Source organism: Macaca mulatta, chromosome 3 (assembly GCF_049350105.2).
Source record: "Macaca mulatta isolate MMU2019108-1 chromosome 3, T2T-MMU8v2.0, whole genome shotgun sequence".
NCBI lineage: Eukaryota > Metazoa > Chordata > Mammalia > Primates > Cercopithecidae > Macaca > Macaca mulatta.
This window is the reverse complement of record NC_133408.1, coordinates 80,220,890-80,245,858: the sequence shown is the minus strand read 5'-3', so window position 1 is coordinate 80,245,858 and position 24,969 is coordinate 80,220,890. Positions and strand designations below refer to the sequence as shown.

General features: G+C 39.3%; 1 protein-coding gene across 1 annotated transcript in view; it reads left to right on the top strand.

Moving 5' to 3' along the window:
* The window catches only part of ABCA13 (ATP binding cassette subfamily A member 13), a 513,939-nt gene that overhangs the window by 154,517 nt on the left and 334,453 nt on the right, over positions 1 to 24,969 (top strand). The window contains exons 28-29 of the mRNA XM_077997982.1: positions 11,068 to 11,181; positions 14,360 to 14,450. Of these exons, the coding sequence (XP_077854108.1) occupies positions 11,068 to 11,181; positions 14,360 to 14,450 (205 nt within the window). The remainder of the gene's footprint in view (positions 1 to 11,067; positions 11,182 to 14,359; positions 14,451 to 24,969) is intronic.

Genomic DNA, 24,969 nt, shown 5'->3' with positions numbered 1-24,969 from the left:
TTACAGTCCACTCCAATGATCTCTTTTTAACTTAATTGATTATTTAAATAGGATCTTTAAAGACCTATTTCCAAACAAGGCCACATTCTGGAATACTGAGGGTTGAGACTTCAGCATATGAATTTGGAAAGCACATAATTCAGCCAGCCCACAACAGTGCCTCTTTGGAATGATCTTTTACCATTTGTAAATGGAAATAATTAGAGCTTTCTATGAAACTTGCAAACCCTGTCCTTATGGTTTTGCAGCTGGTTATGGAATCATATTGAAAAATAGTAGCCCAGGGAGGCTAGTATGCTAATTACTACAGGAACATAGGACTGCATACTAAAAAAAACCCAAAAAACCAAAAAACAAAAAAACAAGCAACAAAAAAGTAGGAAGCACTTGGAAACCAGTTGCAGGTCATCTCTCAGCAGCCACCTGTCCTTGGGACCTATATGAATTCTTCACTGAACCTTGAATGTTCACAATGCATGGCATTTGTTCCCTGGGAACGTACCAGGACAGGGTCCAGTCTCACTCATCTGTGTTAACTGCCTAGCACAGTACAATGATGCACAGTGTTTGCTTGTAAATAGCTTGTTAAACTGCATTTATGTATGAAGATTTTTGTTGCAAAGCCATTTGGAGGAGGAGAAGATATGGTTCAAATTGCTTTCTGAATTAAAAATTTTCCCTAAAAGTTGAGCTAAACGTTACTTTCCCCTTCCCTTTGGTCACTGGAGACCTCCTCTGTCAGAGAACCAACAATGCCTTTTTTATTCTGACAATAGTTTGCTCTGAAGTTACTGAAGCAGTAACTTAGACATGCCTATTCTTGGGAGGCCTGCTAATTTGTGCCTGAGCAAATTTTTGCAGACTGAGGATGGCTTGCATCTGGTGGCAGGAAAACTGATCCATAATGGCCAACTTTTAGTTTTCCCTGTAGTCTAGGTATGTTCTGTAAATAGGGCTTGGTGCTGGGTACATGAGCCAAGGACTGAGAACCAGGAACCTACTGGTGACTATGACCACCCTGTGGCTATTGTGCAGAACCCTACCTTACATGAGGCATCAAAGCACTGGCATCTCTGCCTTAACCTCCCTCATGCCCTTAGATTAGCTTCTGTGGCTTCTTCATACCTTTGCCAACATCACATCCCAACAGGTTTTTTTTTTTTTTTTTCTTTTTCAAAAAATACAGAGTGTGCTTAAAACTGTCACTTTTGGTACTTTCAGTGATCTTGACATATTTAAGAAATTTGATTACTTTTTCTTTTTGGTCTTTTCATGGCATCTCATTTTTTGCTGTTTCCTGAGTGCAGTGTCCATTTTGTTATTAGCCAATGTATCAGTCAAGGTTCAAGCAGAAAAGAGAAAACTGGTTAAGTTTAATGTGAATAATTATTACTATAAAAAGGCATTGGAGTAACGTCAGATTGGCTATCAATAGTGAAGAGATCTCTAAATAATTCAACAATGGCAGATAAAGGGAATAACTCTTGCCCCTAGAGCTGGAGCAGAGAACCCAAGGAAGAAACAGAACTAGAAGTAGCTTCCCCATCCAGGCTTGAAATCCAGACCCTACTGAAGTTAGCACAACCATGGCCCACAGTATGGCAGAGAAAATCACTGAGGTGAGTGGTAATTGCCATGAATCTGCACTCTGGGGTGTCAGGAGAAGTTCTACACTTCTCAACTCTGCAAGGCTATAGGGCATGCCTGAGGAAGTCATCTAGAGGGACGTGCCAGACCTGCAGAAATCCCTGGGACACCACTCTTTGGGATGCTGTGGATGCTGCCTATGAGAAGGTGCCATGTGCCACTGATTGTACACATTGCAGGAGCTGAGGTTCAGAGAAGCTAGATGTGGGGGAATCCGGGAGCTTGCTCCCTGGGAGCCTGTTGGAAGCAGCATGCCGGAATCTGGAAGAGAAAATCCCTCTTCCTCCACTGTCCCTCCAGAGCTCTCTTCTGGCAAAGCTTGACATTGCATCAATTGGCAAGGGAGAATGTCTAAAAGGCCCAACTTTATTATTGCAGAACAGGCAATGAAGGGTGAATTTCAAGTTGTGAGAAGGTAAATTAATAACTGGCCAGCTGTAAATTGGTTTCTTTGTTTTATACTATTGAAGTACAAAGAGTTTCCATAAAGCACGTGAGTTCTTAAATGTAAGTTTTAATTTAATATAAGTCAAACATATATAGAATAGAGGGAAGAATTACCTGCTCTAATCCTGACACTGCTAAGAACTAATGTTGGTTGGAAACCTCATTTATGCCTTATACCTACAATAGGGGTTGGCAATTGTCATACACCTTTTGCAGGTAAAGAAAGTGAGTCTTAGGGGTAAGTAAGCTTACCAAGAGCTGTCAAGAGGAGGCAGAGATGGGATTTGAAACAAAGACTGTTTAACTCTAAGGCCAATGTTTTATTTTTTCTGTCATATTTTACTCTATTCTCCAAGTAGAAATTCACATGTGAGTATATCTATTTCTGCCTCAGAGGAACTGCTTGTGGTATGAAGGAGATGTGGAGTCCCAGTGATAAGGGCATGGGGAAGACTGCTTCCTATGGAAGGAGCTGGCCTCAAGCTGCCAAATTGGAATATCAGGTTATGATGGGCAGAGATTGGCTGTCAGTCTCATCTATCTGGTATAGTGGATTCTGATTGGATCTGGAGCAACAGAGCAGGACAGATAGAGTTTTACATTTGCTCATAGTTCCCGAACTCTAACATCAATAATTTTACTGTTTTAAATGCAGATTGAATCACTCTTTATTGAGCACTTACTTCTGTAAGGTTAGAGGAGCCATCATGTACACTGTGTTAGTCCATCCTCACACTGTTATGAAGAAATACGGGAAACTGGGTAATTTATAAAGGAAGGAGGTTTAACTGACTCACAGTTTCGCATGGCTTGGGAGGCCTCAGGAAACTTACAATGATAGTGGAAGGCACCTTTTCACAGGGCAGCAGGAGAGAATGAGAACTGAGCAAAGGGGGAAGGCCTTTATAAAACCATCAGATTTCGTGAGAACTTACTCACTATCACAAGAATAGCATGGGGGAACTGCCCCCATGATTCAATTACCTCCTGCCATGTTCCTCTCATGACACATGGGGATTATAGGAAGTACAATTCAAGATGTGATTTGGGTGGGGACACAGCCAAACCATATCAGACACTTTCCCAAGTCCTCCCTCATTTACTTCTGACAAGAATCCCAGGGAGTAGACGTTGTTAAATCCATTTTTATAGATTAAAATAGTAAGAATTGGGAACGTTTACATTCCCAAGTTTATTAGATGATAAACAGAAGCTCATGGCTTGAATCCAAATTTGGCAGACTCTGCAGCCAATTTACTTTCCTTGGCCATATTTACATTATTTGTTATAAAATAATAAGGATCCTGTATACTAAAGCTTCCTTCACTATCATCAGTTTGGGATACTGGGTACCTAATTGACCTCATTTTTAAAAATAACTTTGTGTAGCAATGCATGGAATTTCACCCATCCCCAGAATTCTGGCTGCCTTCACCTTTGGGAGGACGAGAATGAAGTCACACAGTTTAAAGATATTTATTTGTTCGTAAGCAGTAGAGATGGGAAACAACTTGGCCATCAATACAGAGTTTGGTGAATAAGATATAGACTGATCTTCAGGAGAATATCAGGCAAAGTGAAGAATATGCACAGGCTATTGCTAATGTTGTCATTAAATGGACACAAAGCCTGATAACTAACTTCCATAGAAGTAAAAATTCTTGGGTCCACGATACTTATTAAAGATGAAAAATGCCAGTGAAGTGGAATCTGCCTAAGCCTGGAGTCTACATAAACCTATACAGGCTGGAAGTGCACAGGCTCTGCACATATGTGGGGCTACTTACAAGTGCAGAGCAATGGGGAAGGGCACTGGTGGGACCTTTAGGCAGGTCAAGGTCTTTCCCAGGGAGCCCCAGAGAGAGAACAAAATTCATTGCAATCCACTTTCTGACTGTAGGCATCGAATCAGTTATTGGAAAGCAAGTTGTCAGTGGTTCAGTGAGGCTCTCGGATGGGTGAAAGTGGCCAATATGGAACATTTTATCAAAACTCAGCAAAGTTGCTGAGTAGAAGTAATTACATTTTACAAGTGGCTTTGTTTGATATAATCTCCTATAAAATAACAGTTCTCTAAGACTGCAGTATCAGTAGACCTGTGAATGTGCTTTTTCTGTGAGACTAGATAATATCCAAACCCTCAGATAAGCACAGATATTCCTCTTTTACTGACCTTGGATACCTGCGATTTTCCATCATTCCTCTTCCTGTCTGCTTGGAATTGGTGGTCTATTAGATACAATATTAATTAATTTATTAGTGAAATAGCACATTAGAACATGAGGAAAAATTATAAATACATAGTTAAAAAAATAATTTAAAAAACCCAAGATGTATTTTAAGCAAATGAAAAGATGCTCAAATTTAAGTAATAGTAAGAGAAATGCAAATCCCCAAAATGAGATATCCACAAATGAGATATCATATAAAAATGGTAAAGGCTCAAAATTTGATATATTTTATTGTTTGGAGGTATTAGGAGAGAGTCGCTCCTAATACTTTGCTGTTGGGAGTATATTTTTGTGCTATCTTTGAGGCCATGTTGGGAATATCTATCAATACTACAAAGACAGCTATCAGCACATGCAAAAAAGGATATTTATTGTGCCATTGTTTGTAAGCAGTAGAGATGGGAAACAGAGACTGGACATCAATACAGAATTGATTGAATCAGATACAGACTGATCTTCAAGAGAATTTCAGGCAAAGTGAAGAAGAACGTGGATAGTATGAGTGAAGAAAAACAGAATACCAACATATGCACCTGTTTTTGAAAACATATAGATAAACTCAGGGGGTCCACACTGAAGAACCAATAATGATGCTTCCTCTGCATTTGAAACCGGGCTTCTAGGGCACAGAGTAGAACCCTTTTGAAGGCTTGGAATTTGGTACAGTGCAAAAAATGTATACAAGATAAAATCCCAGGAAGTCTTTTAAGCTAGTTATTTCATGTTCCATTGAATTTGTGTGCCATATTGAGGACATAGGGCATTGGAAGTGAGTGGGGGACACAGCCAGTCCTAGGGCATTGGAAGTGAGTGGGGGACACAGCCAGTCCTGGTGGACACAGCCATTCCCCTTCGATGCAATAAGAAAAAGGTCTGAATAAGGAGGGAAGAGGGTGATATAACTAAGAAAATAATTGATACAACAAAAAATAATGAATACAACAGAACAAATAAACCCAGAGCTAATATCTTGTGCTATGACCTAGTCACATTTTGATATTTTTCCTCTATTTTAAAAGAAAGAATAACTGCAAGAGAGGAATAAATCATTTTCTACAATTAATCCTGGGGGACTGGCTGTGTGCCCTCTAAATGCCGTGTCTAGCCATGTCCTCTGTATGGGAAGTTCAGGGCACAGGTCCCTTTTGTTTCAGGGGCAACAGATCAGCCTTCTTCTTTTCCTCCAATCCATCCATCCATCCATCCATCCATCCATCCATCCATCCATCCATCCATCTACTCATGCATCCATCTATCCATTTATCTATCAATAAAGTAATTCATTTATCTGTCCATCCATCCATCCATCCATCCATCCATCCATCCATCCATCCATCCATCCATCCATCTACACATCTATCTGTCCATTCATCTATGCATTCATCCACCCATCTATCCACCCATCCACCCATTCATTCATCCACACATCTATTCATTGATCCATCTATCCATCCATCCATCCATTCATCCATCCATCCATCCATCCATCCATCCATCCATCCATCCAGCCACACATTTATCTCTTCATTTGTCTATCCATTCATCCACCCATCTATCCACCCGTTCATTCATCCACACATCTATTCATCCATCCATCTAGCCATCTATCCATCCATCTATCCATCTGTCCATGCATTCATCTATCCAGCCATCCATTTTTCTATTCATCCATTGATCATTTATCCATCCATCCATCCATCCATCCATCCATCCATCCATCCATCTATCCATCCATCCATCCATCCATCCATCCATCTATCCATCCATCCATCCATCTATCCATCCATCCATCCATCCATCCATCCATCCATCCATCCATCCATTAATCTATCTGTCCATCCATCCATCCATCCATCCATCCATCCATCCATTTATCTATCCATCCATTCATCCATCCATTTATCTATCCATCCACACATCCATCCATTCATCTATTTGTTCATCTCTCTGTCCATCCATCCATCCATTAATCTATCAATCCATTCATCCATTTATCTATTCATCCATTCACACATCCATCCATTCATCCATGTATTCATTCATTCATTCATCCATCCACACATCTATCTGTCCATTCGTCTGTCCATTCATCCATCCTTCTATCTACCCATACACTCATTCATTCATCACACATCCATCCATCCATCCATCCATCCATCCATCCATCCATCCATCCATCTATTCATTTATCTATTCAACCATCCACACACCCATCTGTTCATCTATTCATTCATCTGTTTGTCCATCCATCCATCCATCCATCCATACATACATATATCCATCTATCAATTTATCCATTTATCTATCCATCCACACATCCATCCATCCATCCATCCATCCATCCATCCATCCATCCATCTATCCATCCACACATCCTTTCATCTATCTGTCCATCCATCCATCTATAAATTCATCCATTTATTCATCTATCCTCCCAACCATTCATTCATCCATTTATCTGAGATGGGAAGGAAGCAGGCTGTTGTTAGTATGAAGTGCATTGAGGGGAAGTGTGGGATGCTCTATCACTGGGTTTTTCCCTGCCTGATTTTGGCCAAGTGAAAAAGAAATATTTTTCTTTTATCTACTCTGAATATATCTACTTGTTTCCTTTTCAAATCTTCAAATTCCTCTACCTCATTCCCCTTCGATGCAATAAGAAAAAGGTCTGAATAAGGAGGGAAGAGGGTGATATAACTAAGAAAATAATTGATACAACAAAAAATAATGAATACAACAGAACAAATAAACCCAGAGCTAATATCTTGTGCTATGACCTAGTCACATTTTGATATTTTTCCTCTATTTTAAAAGAAAGAATAACTGCAAGAGAGGAATAAATCATTTTCTACAATTAAAAGTTAGTAGGTGGTGTATAAATGAAACGAAAGCCCAAGACATTTTTCCTAATTAAATAAAATGGAAATAAGACTTTAATCACAGGATATCTGAGAATCCTGACACACTTTTAGTTGGGATTATGAGCTCTGAGCCTCATTAGTTTGCTGTAATCTTCTGAAGGTGATTAATTAAACAATATGATTATGAATTCATAGATTTAAACATGGTAAATGTATTTCAGTCCATTGCAGTCTTTATTTATTTGTTTATTTTTTTTGATACTCAAATGATCCCATCTGTGATCAGTGAGCACTTATTCATTTAGAATTCCATATTCTTTTAAAAATTAACTTTTTAATTTTGAGGCAGTTGTAGATTTACATGCATTTGTAAGAAACAACAAGGAAAGATCGGTGTACCCTTCACTGGGTTTCCTAATGGTAACATCTCATGAAACCACCTATAATGCAGTATCACAAAGAGGATTCTGCCATTGATACAGTTCACTTGTCTTCTGATTTCCCAAGTTTTACTGTGTGTGCATGTGTGTATTCAGTTTTATGCAGCCTTAGCACCTGTGTAAGTTTGTGTATTCATCACCGGCACTGAAGCAGAACAGTCACATCACAGCAGAGTCTCTTGCTTTACCTTTCATAACCACAGCCATTAATTCCTACACCACTCCCCACCAAGTCCCCGATCCCTGCCAGCCACCAATCAGTTCTTCATTTCTATAATTTTGTCATTTCTAGATTGTTGTATACATGGAATTATACAGTATGTATAATTTGGGATTGACTTTTAAAACTTAGCATAATTCCCTGGAGTAGTATCCATGTTGTGCAGATATCAGGAGTTCATTCATTTTTATTGCTGAATAACATTACCTGGTATGCATGGTCCACAGTTTCTTCAGCCATTTACACACTGTGGTACATCTGGATTGTTCCCAGCTTTTGGTTATCGTGTCTTCTGTTTCTCTTTTCTTGCCTTCCTGTGGATTACTTGAACATTTTTGAGCATCCTCACCCTAAGACATGATTTTAGGATACTCATCCTAAAAAATGATTTATTGATACTGTCTTTGAGTGTATCTTTTTGTATGATGTTCTTACAAAGAACATCTGGCTCTAGATATTACAATACAGACATACATACATGGCTTATTACAGTTCATTGGCATTGAGATTTTACCACTTCAAGCCAGGTGTGGAAATCCACTTCGACTTAGGTGCCTTTACCTTCTCTGCTTTTAAATATCATCATCTTGACTACCAGATGGTGTTATGATTTATGTTTTAATCATCAAATATATTTCATAAAACTCATGGAAAACAGTATAGTCTGTTGCATTCACCCACATTTCTGCTCTTTCTGTTGTTTTTTCTTCCTTCTCAATTCTCCAAGATTCCTTTTCATATTTTCATTTTTTAAAGTTTTTCTTCATCTGAGAATGTCTTTATTTTATCTTCATTCCTAAAAGATATTTACATTAGATTCAGAATTCACAATGACAATTCTTTTCTTACATCGTGATAAATGTTAGGCTACTTTCTTCTGGCTCCCAGGTTTTCAGATGAGAGATTTACTAACCTTTGAGTGGGTGTTCCCTCAAGGTAACATGTCATGGTTCTCTGGCTGCTTTAAAGCTTTTATTGTGTTCAGATTTTAGAAGTTTAATTATGGTGTGGTTTAATGTAGATTTCTCTCAGTTTATCATATTTAGTGTTTGCTTAGCTTCCTGAGTCTGTAGGTTTTTGTATTTCTACAGTTTTAGGAAGTTTTTCAGCCATTATTTCCTCTTGTACTCTTTCAGTTCCACTCAGTTTCTCTTCTCTTTCAGAGTCCAATGACACCAATATCAAAATTTTTATTATTGTCCTATAGGTACTTGAGGCTCTGTTCACTTTCCTATCAATCTCCTTTCTCCCTGTTGCACAGATTGGGTGCCACACACTGATCAGCTCTCAGGTTCAGTGGTTCTCTCCTCTGCCATCTCCATTCTTCTACTGAGACCATCTAGCGAGTTCTTGTATTTGCGTTATTGCATTGTCCATGTGGTATCCATGTGGTTCTTTTTTATAACTTCTTTTTCTTCATTGAGATTTTCTGCTATTTTGTTTGCTTCAAGACAATTTGCAGTTGCTTGTTGAAGCATTTTTTTATTCATGATGGGTGCTTTAAAATACTAGCCAGGTCACTCCAATATCTGATTTGTCTCAATATTGGCATCAATTGATTGTTTTTCTTAATTCAAGTTGTCTTTTCTTTGGTTATTTTTATAATGGTGTTTTTCAGTTGTATCATGGGTATTTTGAACAATATAATAGGAGACTTTGAGCTCTATGTAAAAATCTTTTATTTTTGTGGGTAGTCGTTGTACTTAGGCTTAGCACACGGATCTTGGCCCACTTTGTGCGCTGTGGTTCCAATAAGAGTTTAATTTTGGTTTATCTGATGCATCAAGGACTCCCTGATGCTGCTGTATGAAAGGACAGATGAGATTTCTCCAGTCCAACTGCCTCCATGTTGGGGAGATGAGCCTTCAGCAGTTGGAGAAGAAGGGGACTTCTTAGGATCCAAGGTCTTTATTGCTTCAGGAGCCATCCTGCTGTGGGGCAGCCAGTGTTTTCAGGCCAGGTCACTTGTCATTGTGGAATACTCCTTGCCCTGTCTCCTGGGTGTTTGTTGTGATTCCTCTACCCTCAGGGGAAGAACAACCATTTCCCTGGCTGTTCATTATCAGTGTCATCCCAGCGGATCCCCCCTTTGGTGTTGCAGAGCCAGCTTGGTTTGTTGAAAGGACTCCTGGTCCCTCCAGAGAGGCAGCCCAGTTAGTCCCTCCAGAGAGGCAGCCCAGTTAACATAACTAGAATGTTAGAAATGTGAGGTCTTCTGGGTGGGGAATTTAATGTGTGTGTGTGTGTGTGTGTGTGTGTGTGTGTGTATTCTTTATTTGTAGTTTTAAAATATTTTACAGATCTTCTAAATTTCTTGCATTAATAATGTTATTCAACCTTTTTAACTGGTATAGCTGGTGTTCACTGAGTATTTACTATGTACCAGGCCTGGTGCCAAGGTATTGGAATACTAATTTGTCTTAATACTTACAAGAATCTTTATCCCTGTTTTTATTGAAGGCTGAAGCTGAGACTTCAAGGTTTTTCTCTGTTTGCTGTACTGGCTGCTTTTCAGCTCCTGTGCCACTGTGAGGGTCTCCTAGTGACCCTAGGGAGATGTGGTTAGACTCTGAAACCCTCCTTAAACATTGTCCCTTTGGCATTTAGACTGCTTTCAGTATTAAATGTAATAATATTGCAATAGACATCTTCATGGAAATAGCTTTATATTTTATTTAAACTATTTCCTTAGGATAGAGTCCTTTTATCTTGAGAGAGTAAAGCATGTGCATTTTTTATGGATCAGTGACTGTATTTTTCTGATACCAAATTACTTTATAAAAGTCTTATGCCGGTGTCCTCTGCCAGCAGCAATAAATGAAAAAATATACCAATTTTATTCTATCCTCAATAGTGTTGGGTACCATAAAACAAGTATTAGTTGAGAATGTATTTTTGAGGAGGAAATGTGGGCAAGCATTGATTAATTATGTCAACATATATTGGGGACATAGGCTCTACCCAGCAGTGACTCTAACACTGGCGAGACAGCGGTGAACAGGCAAGTAGCCCCTGGATGGACAGAGTCAAGGAGAGAGGTCTCAGAGGACTCACCTGCGATATGAGGGCATTGGAACTTTTCATGTTATTGAGGAAGGCATCAACTGGCCTGCAGGCAGATCTTTGCTCTGGTGGCCATGTCACATACCATCCTTGTTGGAAGATTTACCTTAATATAACAGCTGAATAAGAGACATATCCAAATATGCTTGATGTTGCAGGCTAATTCCACCTTTTATATTGTGGACAAGCTAAAAGCTTTATCAGAAACACTGCTGGAAATGTCCAGCCTTTTCCAGAGAAGTGGAGGTCGCCAGATGTTCAACCAGCTGCAGGTGAGTGGTTGGTCTCTGCCACCGAGGGCTAGGGAGCTACTGCTAGGGCATGTCCAAGACATCAGGGCTGCCCTGTAGAAGATTCTACAGAGTCACATCAGGCATGGCGGTTCTAGTTGACTCATATAATTGACGTAAAATTAGAGATGTGTGAAAACTTTTTGTGAATTTTCAGTAGTTTACCCATGCAAGATGGTGTAATTGTGAGAATGATTAATAATTTGTTAATAGTAACCAGTTCTTTAAATTCTGTATTAAGCTTAATGTTTTTTAGATTGTTTGCATACTTTTGAATTATAGGTCTATTCAACAATCAGTGATCATTTCCTCATATTCTGTATTGACAACTTAATATTTTAAAAAGGAACAACTTACAGTTTAGAATGGCCTAACTCTATTAGAGCCTGACAATCATTAGTGTAAAACTTTAATTCAGGTAGATCACCTAATAATTTTTTGGGCATTTGTGTAACTTCAACTTACCTTAACTCTGATAGGATGAGAAAATATGCCTGCATTTTAATTCATGTTTAATTTTTCATTAACCACCAGGTAAGTAGTTCAGAGTATGGACTCAGGAGCTAGAATCATTTGAGTTTGATTCCCATTTCAACCCCTGCCACCAGTTGTGTGATCTTGGACTAGTCACTGAAATTCTCTGTGCCTTAGGTTTCTTCCCTGAGAAATGAGGAAGTGATAGTAGTTATGAGGTATAAATGGGTCAGGATACATAGAGCCTTTGGAATAGGTTTTGACACAGAGAAAATGCTACTGGGTGAGTCTGAGTTTTCCAAGAAACAGATGCCAAGACAGGATTACATGTGCAATAATTTTATTTTGAGAAATGGCTGCTGAGCAAAGGAAGAGGAAGCTAGACAGGCTGGAAGCAAGGTTGTCAATGGTGATGCAAGTCTGACCCTGAGGAAAGCAGAGAGGGAGAGGGTCGGGTGGAAGCATCCTGGTGGACCCTGCAATTTAATGGACATCAGATAAGGCTGAGAGGGAGTCACAGAGCTAAAGTCAGTTATCAAGGTAGGGGTCCCATGTCAGTGGAGTCCTGTGGCTTCTGGGAGTGGGCCTGATGTGGTGGTCATTGGTGAGGGACAGCCCATGGGAGACATGGCCTCAGGGCAAAGTGCCATGGATTCAGAGTGCAGCAGTGGGACCTGCCATTTCCGTTTCCTGCAGTTGGAGGTCTGCGATGTTCATTCTCACAGCGACCATGGCCATATGTATTAGCTAGTATTGTAATCTTCTTTAATTTGCTTGTGCATGGATTAATCTGTTAATACAGACATCAGTGAACCTTTGCAGTTAATGGGACAGACAGTATTTTAGACTGGATAAGGTCTCTGCTGCAACTATGTATATTGTGTGCAATAACATATCACACAATATCATAAGCGCCAAGTCGAGAGTATACAAAGATCTAGGAGAACATAAAGCAGTGCCTAACTCGGCCTCAAAAATTGGGCAGCTCCTTGTGAAGTCTATGGTGTACCTGAGTACTAAGTGGCCATGTCAGAAATCAAAGTCACATGTCCAACCAATTGAAGAACTTATCTTCCATAGGATAAGATGGTGTAAATTGTTCCTCTATTTCTTAGCTTTGGGATCATGCTCAAGGGAACTTGCAGTGCCTTGGGTTTGTAGTAGTCGATGTCTATGTTCCAGGCCTGGTTCCGCCACTCGATGGAGTGATTAGAGCCTCTGGGTAAAGCCCTAACTTGGCTCTGCTTCCCTGCTCCATCAGTAAAAGACAACAGTAACCTCACGGGGATGTTGTTGAGATTAAAAGACATGATGCATAATAACTGCCCTGCACATTGACTGGCAAATAGCAAATGCCCAGTGAAGGAAGATAAATAAGATTCCAAAAAAGAAAAGCAAACACCAAACTTTCATAATAAAGTCTTGTCATCCTTAGACAAGATTAGTTAAAACCATCACATGTAGGCCGGGCGTGGTGGCTCAAGCCTGTAATCCCAGCACTTTGGGAGGCCGAGACAGGTGGATCATGAGGTCAGGAGATCGAGACCATCCTGGCTAACACGGTGAAACCCCGTCTCTACTAAAAAATACAAAAAAACTAGCTGGGTGAGGTGGCGGGCGCCTGTAGTCCCAGCTACACGGGAGGCTGAGGCAGGAGAATGGCATGAACCTGGGAGGCGGAGCTTGCAGGGAGCTGAGATCCGGCCACTGCACTCCAGCCTGGGCGACAGAGCGGGACTCTGTCTCAAAAAAACAAACAAACAAACAAAAAAAAACAAAAAAAATCACATGTAATAAGGTGAATGTGAGAAATAAAAGAGCTAATTACAAAGGGTACATACTATTTGAGAATTCTTGTCTGGAGCTCCCGTGTTATCAGGTTATGTGCTGGACCAAAATCTGGATAGCATACAAATATTCTCTAAGAAATTGGCAAATTCCAAAATTAATTCCCAGTCATTGATCCTGAGGCAGAGCCTGGATACATCAGCATCTTTCCCTCTCAGCTTCTTGCTGGTTTTTGTATGTCGTAAGTGTGGGGCAGTGCAATGCAAGTACATGGATATCATTGGCAAAATAAAGGGGCAAGATGTCATGAAGTTGATGAAAAAATCTTGGAGAACTCTCCAGAGTAAACGATTTGTCTCCAATCATTGACAAATGAGGCAAAGTCACAACCATCAATAGTAATGAAAGAATAATGGTACAGATGAAGCAATGAAAGATGTTTCTGAAGATGAGTAGCAAAGCATTGAGAGAGGGTTTGGGAAATTCTGAAATCCTTCCTCAGAGTTGTTAAAATGATGACCCTCTCTTTATAACTGGCCTCTGAGGAAGGCCATGCAAAGGAAAGGAAAGAATCTTATAGAAAGTAAAAGATCACTATATAGGTTCGTTAGAAAATTTTGCCAAAAACAAACCACTTAATTCATTCTTTGTTTTTAGTATTAATACATAATTACAACTACAACATAAATTTTTGTAATTGTTGATTTTGTTTTTCAAGGTAAAGTCCTAATAAGATGTTATCCCATTATTTATTGTGGTGTTTTAAAACTTCTTTTACGTGGATTCAGTTTATATGCCTTGTTCCTTTGTAATGAAACTTTGAATAAGTCTAATAGGTATTATTCAATAATATGAAATAATGCAATTATTTTTGTTAAGCTATGTTATTTTTCTTTAGGAGGCCCTGAGAAACAAATTTGTAAGAAACTTTGTAGAAACGCAGTTGCACATTGATGTAGACAAACTTACTGAAAAACTCCAGACATACGGTAAGTGTGTTGATGGATGTGGTAGTGTTCTTCTGCCTAAATGGCTCTGCCACTTAGGTGGGTCCTCCCCCTTGGGCCATGATGTTGCTAAGTGACTTCCAGCAGGTCGCTTTTCCTCTCTCAGTTTCTGTTTTCCTATCTGCATCCTGAAGGGCTTGAACTAAATACACCCCAAAGTTTGTTCATGCCTGAAGTTTTTTTGATTCACTGATTCAGGACTTAACTACTAAAGAACCTAGTTAAAAAGGAAGTTGCCTGATTCAAACACAAGAATTGTGAATTACAAAATAAGTTTATAAAAGAAATTATTATTATTGAGTTAAAAGTAACTTGAAAGCCATTGCATAGATTTGAAAATGAGAAACTCAGATAAAAACATTACGTATCAGTAAACATTTATTGTACCTCTGCGATTGATGAATCTGTGAATTCATTTAGGTGTTTTAACAAACATTTGCTGGACACACAAGGAGAGCCAGTTCCGTGAAATAATCCAGAAGGGCATAAACTATTCCTGTTCACCATGCAGTGCAGAGAAGAAGATGACTGTGCTTAGAAACTGCAACACTGTGGCAAAATCAGCAATCAGGGCCCTGCCAGAGAAACTCTCAGCAGCCTAACCCAGTTGGCAGGGACCTGGAGTCAGAGGAAGGATGGGTGTCAGGCTGTTCCAGGTCCCTGACTCCGTCACACTCTGCTTGTGCATGGGAAAGGGTTTCGGATCTGCCTTACATATGAAAGTCAGAAGAAGGCAAGACAGTTTATGAGACATAATATAGTACTTCCCTTTAAAACAATTTCTGGTGAATGTAATACTTAAAACTACTTCAGAAAGGTTAATCATATTTTAAAATGTTTTGTATTTTAAATGCATTACATAATTTTTTTCAATTAATTAAAACACCTTTAAAAAAAGAAGTAGCACTGGAAAGCTTATAACAGTGTCCCCATCTTCTGTTGCTGGAACCAAGGACTTACATGGGTCCGAGAGATCCTGTGTGGAACACAGTTGTCTCCTGAGTTTGCATCTACCGTGGTGCTAGTGTTAATGCAGATGTCTTAGAGTGTGAATTGTACCTGAGCCACGTTTGTCCAACACGTTGCTGCTTAGCCGACACTACTTTTGAATAGGTTTTCCCACATGTAAGCTTCCATTGTAAAATTAAGAGAAAGTTCCCTAGAAATTTAGAACTTTTCCTACAAGTGTGTTGGGACACAGAATATGAGATTCACATGGAATTTTGAGATCCATGAAGTGTGATCCTCTCTTCTTTCTGCTCCTGCCTGATGCTGGAGGTTGAAGACCATCTCATCCAGGTGAATGTTGGCTATTTTCTCCCACCCTGTACAGCCCTCCAGGAGCAGGCACAAAGTGGGGTCAGGCGTTCACGGGTGGGGTGGTGGTGAGGAATTGATCACTGACTGGATGCAAATCTCCTTTTGTAACTTAGCTAACAAATGAACTCACCTTACTGCATGCACCCTTTTAAAATTTATTCCTAGGTCATACTCACTTTTCTTCATCCTATAATCAGTATCTGGAAACTGAGGTGACTATTTGAAGATATATTGATGCAACTTCTGGGATTATTTGCCTAATCATGCTGTCATTTTTATTCATTATCTAACTTTTATTTTATTTTTATTTTTTTGAGACAGAGTTTTGCTCTTGTCACCCAGGCAGTAGTGCAATGGAGCAATCTCGGCTCACTGCAACCTGCGACTTCCGGGTTCAAGCAAGTCTCCTGCCCCACCCTCGCCAGTAGCTGGAACTACAGGCACGCACCACCATGCCCGGCTGATTTTTGTATTTTTAGTAGAGATGGGATTTCACCAAGTTGGCCAGGCTGGCTCAAACTCCTGACCTTAGGTGATCCTCCCGCCTTGGCCTCCCAAAGTGCTGGGATTATAGGCGTGAGCCTCTGAGCCTGGTCTCATTATATAACTTCAAAAAATAACTTTTTGCTTTATTACAAAAAGTATATATGTCCGTTGTAGAAACATTAGAAAATACAAATAAGCCAGAAAACAAATCCACCTATAATCTTATCACCACAGCTAGCTATTTTAAAAGCCTCAGAGTTCTTTTTTAGATGAATTTATATGTACTCATATGAAGATAAGTATATGTATTTTCACAAAAATGATTAAACTGTTCATATAATTTGGTTACCTGATTGCAAAAAATTAAGATGATTATAAAAGTTTTTTGTATCCATAAATATTGACTGTTACTAAGAAAAAGTCCCTTCATCTAGCTTTGCCTTCCATTTCACTCCATAGTATGAATTTAAACTTAGGAATTTCTTTAGGATTAGTCGTTACATATCTAACTGATATACCTGTGGCAGTATTTCTTGATTTATTTGTTACAGGAATTATCAATTGATTTCCTGTTCTGAAAGATGCAGATTTAGTTTTGTACTACATCATTTCCCTGATCAGTTGCTCCCACTATGCTAATATGACCATTTTAGTTGTCATAGAACAGTATGAGGAGATAAATGTTGTTCAGTGCAGAGCCAGGCTATGCATTATAATGACATTCCCGTATTTACCATGTCTCCCTTTTCCTAGAGTTTTATGCTCTCTTGCTATTACATGAAGCACTTGTTCTCCATTGCTCCCACCTCCTGTGTGCCAACACATCATTTTTATGTTGAGTTCTTTTCTCTGTGCAAATGCCACCCAGACCCCCTACCACGCTCCACCTGGGCAGGCTGCCCGCTCCTGCCAGCACCCAGCTGCTTTCCTAGGAATTCTCTGCTCTGCTCTCCTGGGGTGGATACCATGATTCCTGGGCTCTATGTCCTCCTTTTTGTTTTGTTGTCATGTTTTGTGGGTTCATATTAATCAGTGTCGTCCTGAAAAAGAGAATGAGAGAAAAAATTCCTGAGTGATTTTACTCAGTAAAGTAAAATTACATCTGAATGATATGTGGAAATATCCCCTATTTCATTACCAATAATTTTGTATCTCTTCTTTCTCTCTCCTTTTTGTTTTTAATCAGTCTTGTCAGTCTTTTAATCAGTCCTTTATTTTATTTTTTTATTATACTTTAAGTTCTAGGGTACATGTGCACAACATGCAGGTTTGTTACATATGTATACTTGTGCCATGTTGGTGTGCTGCACCCATCAACTCATCAGCACCCATCAACTCATCATTTACATCAGGTATAACTCCCAATGCCATTTCTCCCCCCTCCCCCCTCCCCACAATAGGCCCCGGTGTGTGATGTTCCCCTTCCCGAGTCCAAGTGATCTCATTGTTCAACTCCCACCTATGAGTGAGAACATACAGTGTTTGGTTTTCTGTTCTTGCGATAGTTTGCTGAGAATGATGGTTTCCAGCTGCATCCATGTCCCTACAAAGGACACGGACTCATCCTTTTTTATGGCTGCATAGTATTCCATAGTGTATATGTGCCACATTTTCTTAATCCAGTCTGTCACTGATGGACATTTGGGTTGATTCCAAGTCTTTGCTATTGTGGATAGTGCTGCAATAAACATACGTGTGTACATGTCTTTATAGTAGTATAGATTTATAATCCTTTGGGTATATACCCAGTAATGGGATGGCTGGGTCATATGGTATTTCTAGTTCTAGATCCTTGAGGAATCGCCATACTGTTTTCCACAATGGTTGAACCAGTTTACAATCCCACCAACAGTGTAAAAGTGTTCCTCTTTCTCCACATCCTCTCCAGCACCTGTTTTTTTCCTGACTTTTTAATGATCGCCATTCTAACTGGTGTGAGATGGTATCTCATTGTGGTTTTGATTTGCATTTCTCTGATGGCCAGTGATGATGAGCATTTTTTCATGTGTCTGTTGGCTGTATACATGTCTTCTTTTGAGAAATGTCTGTTCATATCCTCTGCCCACTTTTTGATGGGGTTGTTTGTTTTTTTCTCGTAAATTTATTTGAGTTCTTTGTAGGTTCTGGATATTAGCCCTTTGTCAGATGAGTAGATTGCAAAAATTTTCTCCCATTCTGTAGGTTGCCTGTTCACTCTGATGGTAGTTTCTTTTGCTGTGCAGAAGCTCTTTAGTTTGATCAGATCCCATTTGTCAATTTTGGCTTTTGTTGCCGTTGCTTTTGGTGTTTTAGACATGAAGTCCTTGCCCATGCCTATGTCCTGAATGGTATTACCTAGGTTTTCTTCTAGGGTTTTTATGGTTTTAGGTCTAACATTTAAGTGTCTAATCCATCTTGAATTAATTTTCATATAAGGAGTAAGGAAAGGATCCAGTTTCAGCTTTCTACTTACAGCTAGCCAATTTTCCCAGCACCATTTATTAAACAGGGAATCCTTTCTCCATTTCTTGTTTTTCTCAGGTTTGTCAAAGATCAGATGTCTGTAGATGTGTGGTATTATTTCTGAGGGCTCTGTTCTGTTCCATTGGTCTATATCTCTGTTTTGGTACCAGTACCATGCTGTTTTGGTTACTGTAGTCTTGTAGTATAGTTTGAAGTCAGGTAGTGTGATGCCTCTAGCTTTGTTCTTTTGACTTAGTATTGTCTTGGCAATGCGGGCTCTTTTGTGGTTCCATATGAACTTTAAAGCAGTTTTTTCCAATTCTGTGAAGAAAGTCATTGGTAGCTTGATGGGAATGGCACTGAATCTATAAATTACCTTGGGCAGTATGGCCATTTTCACGATATTGATTCTTTCTATCCATGAGCATGGAATGTTCTTCCATTTGTTTGTGTCCTCTTTTATTTCACTGAGCAGTGGTTTGTCATTCTTCTTGAAAAGGTTCTTTACATCCCTTGTAAGTTGGATTCCTAGGTATTTTATTCTCTTTGAAGCTATTGTGAATGGGAGTTCATTCATGATTTGGCTCTCTGTTTGTCTGTTAATGGTGTATAAGAATGCTTGTGATTTTTGCACATTAATTTTGTATCTTGAGACTTTGCTGAAGTTTCTTATCAGCTTAAGGAGATTTTGGGCTGAGACGATGGGGTTTTCTAAATATATGATCATGTCATCTGCAAAGAGGGACAATTTGACTTCTTCTTTTCCTAACTGAATACCCTTTATTTCTTTCTCTTGCCTGATTGCCCTGGCCAGAACTTCTAATCAGTCTCTTAAACATGATTACAAGTTTTCACAGTGTTCAATACTTCTTATATCCTTTTCTATATATTCCAACCTATTTTTTCTTTATGCTTTAGTATGTGATTTTTTTTCTTACTAGTTTTTAAATTAACACATTCTCTCTTCAGCTGGGTCTAATCTGCTATTAAACATACCAATGAAGTTCTTCATTTAAGTTGTTGCATTTTCCACTTAAAATTTAAATTTTATTATTTTAGAATAGTTTTTAGCTCCCTGGTGAAAGTCTATTTTCATCTAATTTTGGACACAATAGTCACATTTTGGAAGTGCATGTTGTGAGCTTTAATACTTGTCTTTTGTGGGTATTTTTAAGTCTATTTTTCTCTTGTTTTTTGGTTATTTTTCTTGCCTTGTCTCCAGGAATATTAAGGATTAAGAAAATCGAAACCAGATATTATAAATGGAAAATTGTAGAAATAAATTTGAGTCTCCTGATAGTGCTATCTTCCTCTAGATAATGTTATTTTCTGGCTTCTGGCAGAGAGCTAGGGCAGGGCCACGTTCTCCTAATCTAGTTGGGGATGGAGTGGATTGATGGAGGTACACTTCAGCCTTAGTAGGGAAATTTCCAGTTTCCTGTATTCCTGGATAGATGCCCTATTTGGGTGGGGTGGGGGGTCTCACCTATAAAACTGATATCAATTAGGGACCATGTAGATCCTGAGTTCACAGTCCCATGGACCACTGGAGACTCAGCCTCTCAGTTTTTGGCAGGACCAAATACCAGGCTTCCCAAAGTTCCCTTTTCTCTTGCATCTCTGACCTTTGAGCTTTTGCTGCCTTGGTACCTCTTTAAAGTCTTTATATAGATTTTCTTTTTTTAAAATTTCAGTAGGGTTTTTGGGAACAGGTGGTGGTTGGTTACATGGATAAGTTCTTTAGTGGTGCTTTCTGAGATTTTAGTGCAGCCATCACCTGAGCAGTGTACACTGCACCCAATGTGTAGACTTTTTTAAACTTTTAAACTAAAATCTTTATATAGATTTTTTAAAGGTCATTCATATTTTCTGATTGTTCTTGGCAGGAAGCTTCATCTGCCCCATGTTGTCTTCCATTACTCTAAGTGGGGGTTTCCTCAATATGGCCTTTCAATCTGAAGACGATGGCTCTTCAATTAAGGGGAGTTTTCTTGTCATCGTTTCTTTGATATTTTTACCTCTCTATAAAAATAATGCTATTTTAACTTTAGTTTATTTTAAAATTACTATTACTGTTTTCTATTTGTTTATTTTGAGTTCTCTCTTTAATGTTGGAGGGTTTGCTTTAAAATTTGGTGACATTATGAGCGAGGCATAAAAGTGTTTTGGTGAGTAGAAGTGTTTTGGTGAGTAGAAGTTATTGTGACTCAGTTCACATTAGTAGTTCCCAACTGAGGATGATTGTGTCCTCCAAGGGGTGTTTGGTTATGTCTGGAGATATTTTTGGTTGTCACAGCTGGTCACAGCTACTGCCACCTAACAGGTAGAGGCTAGGGGTATTGCTAAACATCCTACACTGCACAGAGCAGCCCTCCACAACAAGGAATTATGGGCCCAAAGTGTCTGTAGGGCCTAGCTTGATAAACTCTCATTTAGAGAAATAGGATGGAGTCACCTCTTGAAAACAAATGTCAGGAGGAGACACACTGGAATGTTAAATCCTCTGGTCTGTTTTGGCTGATGCCTGCCATGTCTAGGACGCACCTGATGAGTCCTCAGGTGTATACACTGAATCAGGAACAATCATCAACTTGTATTACTATCTTGAGCTTGGCCTCACATTACTGTAGAATTTTATACTATGTTGTTTTATGTCAACCTATATGTGAACCTCAGTATTGTTTTGGCCCTTTCAGACTTAAAGTAGCCTGTGTTTCTTTGCCACGCCTCTTGTTCCATGGGCCCTGTGTGTTTTTCTTGGCCCAGTTTTACTGTATACTGTGAGACGAAGCGACCCAATAAGAGCCGTGACTGTAGGACTCTCACCAGGGGTTTTGCCCATTCGTTTCCTGTCCTCTGTAATCCATCTTTCTCACATAGCAGTGCCCTCATCATTTAGGTTGGGGAGTGTAGTCGAGGTCTCCAAAGTGATGGAACATGCAGTCAATACTAGACCACATTTTATTTTTATTATATCTAGTGCATTGTGCAGGAGCTGTTACCCAACAAGGATATTGCTTCTTTCCTCCCAGAGGAGGGAGATCTGCCTAGTGTCCTAAGACCTAAGAGTTTTTGTGTGGAGCTGCTTTTCTAATTTGTAATTAATGCCACATAATAATGTTTTAGTCAACATTGATCTGCATACATGATGATGTTCCTATAAGGTCATAATGAGCTGAAAATTCCTACTGCCTAGTGACTTCGTAGCCGTCATCACATTGTAGAACAACACATTACTCACTTGTTTGTGGGGATGCTGGTGGAAACAAACCTACTGCACTGCCAGTCATATAAAAGTCTAGCACACACAATTATGTACAGCACTTAATACTTGATCATCATACTGTAACTACTATGTTATTGGCATATGTATTTAATTCAATTTGGAGTGTATTTCATATATATATGTGTGTGTATATATGTGTGTGTATATATATATATGAGTTAAGTGTAAAGCAGCCTCAAGTAGGTCCCTCAGGATGTATCCAGAAAAATCCATTGCTAGCATAGGAGATGACAGCTCTATGTGTGTTAGTGCCCTGAAGACCTCCTTCCAGTGGGACAAGAGGTAGAGGTGGAAGAAAGTGATATTGATGATAATGACCCTGTGTAGGCCTAGGCTAATGTGTGGTTTTGTGTGTTAGTTTTTAACATAAAAACTAAAAAATAAAAAAAATACCTGAAAAGTAAAACAAGCTAGCTCAAAGAATAAGGATATAAGGAAAATATTTTTGTACAGCTGTATGATGTGTTTTGTATTTTAAGCTAAGTATGATTACAAAAGGGTCAAAATGTTAAAAAATTAAAAAGTTTATAAAGCGTAAAGTTACAGTGATCTAAGGTTAATTTTTTTTTGAAGAAAAATTTAAAGAATAAATTTAGTGTAGCTTAAATATACAGTGTTTGTAAAGTGTAGAGTGGTGTATGGTAATGTCCTAGGCCTTCACATTCACTCACCACTCACTGCTTCATCAGAGCAACTTCCAGCCTGCAGACTTTATTGATGAGTACTCTATACAAGTGTATCATTTAATACCATATAAAATCTTTCACATCATATTTTTATTATACCTTTTCTATGTTTAGAGATTTTAGATAAACAAATACTTAACATTGTGTTACCATTGCCTACAGTATTCAGTACAATAACATTCTATGCAGGTTTGTAGGAGCAATAGGCTATGCTATACAGCTAGGTGTGCAGTAGGCTGTAACGTCTAGGATTGTGTAAGTCCACTCTGTGATGTTCACACACAATGAAATTGCCTAATGCTGCCTTTTTATGCTGCATTTCTCAGAATGCATCCTCATGTTTAAGTGATGCATGGCTGTAAGATGTACCTATGTCTCCCAATTATATGCATGATAAGAAAGCTTAAAGCCTTCTCCAAAGCAGTTTCGATTCTGCTACTGGAAGATAATGAAAGTCACACTATCGTGAGACCAAGTCACTCTTCACTGTGTTTAACATCTGCCATTTTATGCAGTTAAATTGTCTAACCACGCTTACTAGGCAAGCTTATAGTGCAGCCTATTCCAAATAACAAATGGTCAGCAACATACAGATGCAGTAGAAAAATGTCTCCAGTTTGCTCTACACTGCAAAATTTAACAATCTCCACTTCTCCATTAAAATAAAGCCCCCCGCAATGCACAATATACTTTTTGGTTTTCTATTTTCTAGTTGTTCTGCTTACTTTCATGCAGAAAAATTAATTAAAAATACTTAGTTGGAGCCACGCTCTCTCCTTATAGGTGTTACATGATAATAGCACTTACTGTAAATCAGGTTATATTGTATATATAAACTTCAACTACATTTACTTTTCACAAAAATTTCATGGGTAATTTTCCTTTTCTTATGCTACAGATGAAGAAAGTGAAACTTACAGATTAAATAACTATCTAATGCAAAACAAGATAAATAGTGCAATTGCCATGGGAGCAAAGCCATGTCTTGTCAGCTTTGCAACAACAGTGGCCTGCACTCCTGGAGCAGTGACAGCGGGGGTCAATGCCACTTCTATGTTCCCAAACCAGGTTATCCCAGCCCATGTCTTTTGTGGGTCTTGCTTTTTGATGCTTCCCAGGGCTATAATTGCCCATAAGAATATCCAAGTTTAGCCTCATACCCACACTATTTAGAAATCAGAAGAACCCTCAAGGGAATTTTCATTCACAGCAATTGCATACCCCATAAATACCAGTCATTACGGTAGCATTTCACAGCTATCTCCAGAACCTGAGACCTCAGTACTTCTAGCAGGTGCTAGGCAGTGTTCCAGAGCCCATGGAAAATCATGGCGTAAACATGATGAAATGTCCAAAGGAATCACTTTTGCAGCAACATTTTGAGGGCAATGAGATCATTTTATACTAAAAAAATGAGTAGACTAGTACAATATAACATTTTCACACGCAAAAATCAGTTATTTCGTGGAATTTTCACCTTCTCAAGGCTCATCCAGGATCCTGTCTTCTTCTTGCACACCCTTATATCCACCCTTCTCCCTGGGTGGGGTAGCTTGAGAAGTGCAATGCAACAAGGCACTGTCGGCACAGTCTGCTGGAGTCATCAGCCAAGGGCTGGTTCAGAGATGTGGTGCCATCTTAGAGAAGGAAATAGAGAAAGCAGACAAGAAATGGTAAGACTGCTGGTGTCAGCACTGGCTCCGCAACAGCCAGTCCAGGCCAGCTGTCCAGCCCTGGCCCTCTGTGTTCCTACAGCAGATAAACTGGGGTGCTGAGTGTTTCATTTTGGTTGGGTTGGGGTGGGGCTGGAAATCTGGAAATTCCCCTACCACACAGGACATTGCTTTGATTGTGCTGTGTTACCTGAACTAATATTGGAGTCTTAGAGCAGAATAAAGGCAGTGGAGTTTGTCTGCTCCTCTACTGAAAACAACTTTACATAGTGTATTAGTAACTGTGATACTAGGAAATAGTTATTGAGTGCTCTCTATGTGCCAGACACAGTGTCAAGCATGTTACGTGTTATTCTACTTCATCTTTGGAAAAAGACCATTGAGCAGATGATTATCATTTCCCTTTCATAAAGAGGACAAGGATTAAACAGCCTCAGATGTCCACCGAGGGGTGGTGAGCAGACACCCAACTCCAACTCACCCATTTGCCACAAGGCCCAGTAGGCGGTGGAGATCCTGTGTCCCCATCTCCAGGCCAAATGGGCACCATGCCAAGATAAATTCTTTAAACCAAACCACATGACTTCTTGTTGAGTGAGGTGGGCTGG